This window comes from Penaeus japonicus, unplaced genomic scaffold, assembly GCF_977035675.1.
Source record: "Penaeus japonicus unplaced genomic scaffold, GWHDUDI00000001_assembly GWHDUDI00000001, whole genome shotgun sequence".
Classification (NCBI taxonomy): Eukaryota; Metazoa; Arthropoda; class Malacostraca; order Decapoda; family Penaeidae; genus Penaeus; species Penaeus japonicus.
Window position 1 is genome coordinate 49941680 of NW_028234403.1, and position 6735 is coordinate 49948414.

The 6735-nt window shown below is 37.6% G+C and overlaps 1 protein-coding gene across 1 annotated transcript in view; it reads right to left on the reverse strand.

Annotated features, from left to right (window-relative positions):
• Window positions 1-3211: 3211 nt before the first annotated feature.
• The window catches only part of LOC122268136 (transmembrane protein 192), a 21413-nt gene continuing 17889 nt past the window's right edge, over window positions 3212-6735 (reverse strand). Inside the window, 2 exon segments of the mRNA XM_086547969.1 lie at window positions 3212-3245; window positions 3971-4059. Coding sequence (XP_086404095.1) covers window positions 3212-3245; window positions 3971-4059 — 123 coding nt within the window.

Sequence of the window (6735 nt, forward strand, 5' to 3'; positions counted from 1 at the left end):
GCTCTATAGAGATAGTGCTTGCTAGAGACCGTGGATGAGTGCCATTCAACTCTCACTCCTGCTGGTGCTAGGAAAAAGTGGTGCCATCTAGGTTTTGGACATTAAGCTAGCACGATATTACGGTAATTATAGTAATTATGACTGCAGTAGCCATCATCACTCATTCCTTCTTCATAGCACAGTAAAATAGCATAGTATTCCAAAATCCCCGTACGTCATGTACATCATGAGGCCCGTCGTCAGGCCAAAGCTCTTACGTCATGTATGTCATGACACCCGTACGCAATGGGTTAACAAAGACTTTGTGTTGGCTTGATAGATGCATCTTTAAACATTTTGCAAAATCAGATGCTCTACACACACAGTTTGATTATTAAAAAAATATCTAAAGCTCCTTTCCCTGAACAACTGATTAATATCAAGTACAAAATATTGGTTAAATAATCAATAATGGAGTAATATAAAAGTTCATATAATTTGGTTCATAGTGTAATACTTTGTACAATTATGAGGATTCCTTTCTCGTTGTGGGTGTTACTCACCACACTCAAAGCAAAGAATTAGTATTCAGCAGTATATATTTCCATACTTTTAAGCCATTTAACAGATAATTTACATTAACAATATAAAAGGAAAATCGTAAATAAACATTTATCAATACACATAACATCCCAGAATGCAAAGAATAAATGGTATAGATTTCATATTTCAAATGATACAATAACATTTCTGAATTTCCTAAATACCCACAATATCCATTACAACATATACACTTTATATATAGGATATTGGTGTTCCTTATAAGGCTAAAGTTTTATTGAACACATAGATGAAGTGATATCTTAAATCTATCTAGTCCCAATAAAACCTTTGAAGTGTTGACCAATTTATAGTGTATGATCATCAAGTTAAATGTTAGTCTCTACCTATCTTATTAGCTTTAAAAATTAAATAAGTATGGCTATCAAACCTGTGCAAATATTCAAAAAGAATACCCGAAGACTATTTTTTATCAACTTGAGTATTACTTGCCATTGGAATTTCTTCTATTTACAATGTCAGATAACTCAAAGAGTCATGCTTGCCTATGTGAAATTTGTAGTTAAGCAAATATACATTCATCCAAAGTTAACACACCTTCATAATTTAAAACAAGGAAGTGGGTTACCAGCAAATAAATAATCACATCTTAAATAAGTTGCTATCATCAGAACAGGATATTCTATATTTGTACAAGTATGTTAAAGCCAGCAATCTCTGGCAATATCAGTTTCATTTGATGATATCAAAAGATGGATTTAATTAGACAACTGGTTGCTAAAGGATATATATTCTTTATTTCATGCTGCTACATATATACATTCTATTATGTAAAATCAGGCTAATTATAGAGCAAATGGAACAATTAAACAAAAAATAGATATAAACAATATAAGAATTGGGCCATTTACATCAGATTTATGAAAAAGCAATGCCTGACTAAAGATTCACAGCCTTTCATTGATCTTTGATATGATCAAAACTACTAATAAACACTTCTTTGGAATATACAGAACCTCTCAAAATATTCTCAAATTGCACAAATTGTTGACAAATGATGGTTGGACAAAGTACAGACATATGAAAAAAAAATAAATCATATTTAACCCCTCACAGACAGGATAAGAGTAGCCACATAACCTCTACAAGTGAGCACATTTCTGATAAATCTACATTTTAAGATATTATTTTCCTATAAAAATAGTAAGCAATAATTAAGAAAACCCTAAAATGTATGTATTTTTTTCTTGATATCGGAATAGGTTGGAGGAGTATGGATAAAGTGGTGGCTGGTTGATGGGCAAGTAATATTACATGACCCATTAACAAGGGACTAATGCTGTGATTGAATTTTCTCTTTTCTTTGCTTTTTTACTCTAAAGGAAATGAGACCTTGGGAATTAATGATACCATATACATTACACTAGCCTTATGCAAACAGAAAGGGAAACATTTGGCACAATAGATCTTCCTTAGAAATTAAAATAAAACTAGGCAGGTCAAGTAAAACCTCTATTTCTTTGTGATAGAGATAAATGTCTTACTGGAATGGGTCATGCAAAGTAAAATTCTTAATTGCTGCATCTATCCCCTACTGCTTGTTGAAAATATGCTTTACTCAGTTTCAGAATATTAGGACTGAATGTCCTTTATTGTGTAAAATGTATATGCAGATAAAAAATATTCAAATCTAACTATTACAATTGGTGAAAGTGAACGTAGTTTTACACCTTCAGACTTATTTACTGCAACATCCTGAACAGTAATGAAAATGGTATAACAGCCCTAAATAGTAAAAAAGAAAAGAAAAAGCAATGTCATTCATCCCCCTAACCCTCACCCCACAACTTTACTGATCTTGATTAGAGCAATTGGATTAATAAAAGAAAATCTCAAGCTAATATAAAACCTCATGTAATCCATTAAATTTTCCTTAGTTCATAACCCATGCAATATCCATATCTCTGGGGGTAAAAACTGTAAATATCAACAACTCTCTGATTTCATCTTCCAAGGAAATAAACACTTAAAAATTATGCTTTTGGTCTGACAATTTACTCTTTTACTTTCATTTCTTAGTATTTTTAAGTTGTACATATTCATTTCTGGCTTTTGTTCTTCAATAGTCCTTGAAATTTATATAATTTCTTCAATACTAGTCAACAGCAAAGAAGAAATTATTTAAGATATCCTACTTAATAGAATAGACAAAGTAAAAGAACAAAGCTTGTTTTTGTTTTTGATTTTACATCTTCAATGATATTAAAAGTAGCAGATACTAGTGGGAATATATAAATTTTGACTTAATATATTTTGAAATATTATAAGCAACATATATATACTGTATGATAGATTCATTTTGTCTGTAAGATTTTCTATCACTAACCTTGCCAACAACATTAACTCTTATCTACTCAAATTTCAATTAGATGCTAGAGAAATGTCCATATTCTCTGACATTCAAGGGACCACTCCAATCAACTACAAATGGTTTGATAAAGAAGATAACATACACAAAATGGGAAAGTTCAGTTTCATCATGCTAGTATACTTTTACCTGCTCAGGACATCACATACGAACACATACATACTGTACAAACAGTTATAGATATTATATAAAAGACTCAAATGAAATAAAGGCAACACACTAAGACCCACTATCTTGTAAGATCTAAAAAGCTGTATTAAATGCCTGTAACACTATGCTATGGATTTAATGTTAAATACAGTTAACACATAATATATTTCAGCACTCTTTACTTTGTGGCATATCATAAGGAAAAAAATTATATTACTACTTCTTTAAAAATAAAGAAATGGTTTCTGATATAGAAAATGTTGACATACCCAATTTCATAAGTATATGACATGGTTTCCATATCATAATCAATTTCAATTCATACTAGAAAAAAATCATTACAACTCACTCCAAACTTTTAATGTAGCTGAAAGAGAAAGAGCACTAAAGAAAAATGTCATGGAATATGTGAGACCCTCTTATCTCTAAAGAAATTACGGTAACTTCTGCATAGTGCAACAACTTCTTCATGACTAAACATTAAAGACAGCAGCCCAGTCTCCTATTTCTTTCAAAAGAGTTGATAATAATTATCTTGTTAGGTCTTGTATCATCTGTATCCCATTTTCTCAGTTCACACATGGTAAAAAGATGCTCTGCACTTAAGTTTTTTGCTTTGTGGTTCAATGCTTTACAAGTTAACCCTTAAGGAAGTGAAGGAAGAGCCTATCCTCTATTTCCTTATCCACTCTTAAAAGTTACCCTAATGCATCTATTTACCAGTTACCACCATTTATGCATAAGTGTCCCCTTCATCAAAACCCATTTGCACATATTTGTCATCTCTCTTTGCCTGCTACCACCCTCGTGAAAACACATTTACGCATCCTCATCACCTCTCTGCCGACTAACACTCTCACCAAAACCCCTGAATTCAAAGTCGCCATCTCATGCTCCTTGCTTCCTACCAGATTATCCAACTTCTCTGTGAATTTGGCAAGCTGTACATGGAAGACATTGGAATCTCATGGCAGCATGAATGATCCCTTACTAGGCACTAGCATTGATCTTACTTCATATTTCTAATGTTTTGTTTGTTTTCTTACATCTAATACTACAAGTGAATTTAAAAAAAAGGTTATTCTAAAATTAGAATACTAATTATAATGCTATTCCTTTAATTTTTGTATTAAAAATTGTATAAATCTATCTTTCTTTGTTATACAATATATGAATTTGATTATTTTTGTCTCAATCTCTATTTGTGCATCTACATGAATGGATTGGTGTAGGTGTGGTTGTGGGTATAGGTATAAGTTTAAGTGTAAGTTTAAGTGTGGGGATGGATGTGGGTATTGATGAGGATATGAATATGGATATAGATATGGATATGGATATGGATATGGATATGGATATGGATATGGATATGGATATGGATATGGATATGGACATGAACATGGGTATAGGTACATGTATGTGTACAGGTAAGGGTAAGGGTAAGGGTAAGGGTAAGGGTAAGGGTAAGGGTAAGGGTAAGGGTAAGGGTAAGGGTAAGGGTAAGGGTAAGGGTAAGGGTAAGGGTAAGGGTAAGGGTAAGGGTAAGGGTAAGGGTTAAAGGGTAAGGTTTAAGGGTAAGGGTAAGGGTAAGGGTAAGGGTAAGGGTCTAAGGGTAAGGGTAAGGTAAGGGTAACGTGTTACGGGTACTGGTAGGGGTAAGGGGAAAGGGTAAGGGTAAGGGTAAGGGTAAGGGTAAGGGTAAGGGTAAGGGTAAGGGTAAGGGTAAGGGTAAGGGTAAGGGTAAGGGTAAGGGTAAGGGTAAGGGTAAGGGTAAGGGTAAGGGTAAGGGTAAGGGTAAGGGTAAGGGTAAGGGTAAGGGTAAGGGTAAGGGTAAGGGTAAGGGTAAGGGTAAGGGTAAGGGTAAGGGTAAGGGTAAGGGTAAGGGTAAGGGTAAGGGTAAGGGTAAGGGTAAGGGTAAGGGTAAGGGTAAGGGTAAGGGTAAGGGTAAGGGTAAGGGTAAGGGTAAGGGTAAGGGTAAGGGTAAGGGTAAGGGTAAGGGTAAGGGTAAGGGTAAGGGTAAGGGTAAGGGTAAGGGTAAGGGTAAGGGTAAGGGTAAGGGTAAGGGTAAGGGTAAGGGTAAGGGTAAGGGTAAGGGTAAGGGTAAGGGTAAGGGTAAGGGTAAGGGTAAGGGTAAGGGTAAGGGTAAGGGTAAGGGTAAGGGTAAGGGTAAGGGTAAGGGTAAGGGTAAGGGTAAGGGTAAGGGTAAGGGTAAGGGTAAGGGTAAGGGTAAGGGTAAGGGTAAGGGTAAGGGTAAGGGTAAGGGTAAGGGTAAGGGTAAGGGTAAGGGTAAGGGTAAGGGTAAGGGTAAGGGTAAGGGTAAGGGTAAGGGAAAGGGTAAGGGAAAGGGTAAGGGAAAGGGTAAGGGAAAGGGTAGGGGAAAGGGTAAGGGAAAGGGTAAGGGTTAGGGTAAGGGTAAGGGTAAGGGTAAGGGTAAGGGTAAGGGTAAGGGTAAGGGTAAGGGTAAGGGTAAGGGTAAGGGTAATGGTAAGGGTAAGGGTAAGGGTAAGGGTAAGGGTAAGGGTAAGGGTAAGGGTAAGGGTAAGGGTAAGGGTAAGGGTAAGGGTAAGGGTAAGGGTAAGGGTAAGGGTAAGGGTAAGGGTAAGGGTAAGGGTAAGGGTAAGGGTAAGGGTAAGGGTAAGGGTAAGGGTAAGGGTAAGGGTAAGGGTAAGGGTAAGGGTAAGGGTATGGGTATGGGTAAGGATAAGGATAAGGGTAAGGGTAAGGGTAAGGGTAAGGGTAAGGGTAAGGGTAAGGGTAAGGGTAAGGGTAAGGGTAAGGGTAAGGGTAAGGGTAAGGGTAAGGGTAAGGGTAAGGGTAAGGGTAAGGGTAAGGGTAAGGGTAAGGGTAAGGGTAAGGGTAAGGGTAAGGGTAAGGGTAAGGGTAAGGGTAAGGGTAAGGGTAAGGGTAAGGGTAAGGGTAAGGGTAAGGGTAAGGGTAAGGGTAAGGGTAAGGGTAAGGGGAAGGGTAAAGGTAAGGGTAAGGGTAAGGGTAAGGGTAAGGGTAAGGGTAAGGGTAAGGGTAAGGGTAAGGGTAAGGGTAAGGGTAAGGGTAAGGGTAAGGGTAAGGGTAAGGGTAAGGGTAAGGGTAAGGGTAAGGGTAAGGGTAAGGGTAAGGGTAAGGGTAAGGGTATGGGTAAGGGTAAGGGTAAGGGTAAGGGTAAGGGTAAGGGTAAGGGTAAGGGTAAGGGTAAGGGTAAGGGTAAGGGTAAGGGTAAGGGTAAGGGTAAGGGTAAGGGTAAGGGTAAGGGTAAGGGTAAGGGTAAGGGTAAGGGTAAGGGGAAGGGTAAGGGTAAGGGTAAGGGTAAGGGTAAGGGTAAGGGTAAGGGTAAGGGTAAGGGTAAGGGTAAGGGTAAGGGTAAGGGTAAGGGTAGGGGTAAGGGTAAGGGTAAGGGTAAGGGTAAGGGTAAGGGTAAGGGTAAGGGTAAGGGTAAGGGTAAGGGTAAGGGTAAGGGTAAGGGTAAGGGTAAGGGTAAGGGTAAGGGTAAGGGTAAGGGTAAGGGTAAGGGTAAGGGTAAGGGTAAGGGCAAGGGTAAGGGTAAGGGTAAGGGTAAGGGTAAGGGTAAGGGTAAGGGTAAGGGTAAGGGTAAGGGTAAGGGTAAGGGTAAGGGTAAGGGTAAGGGT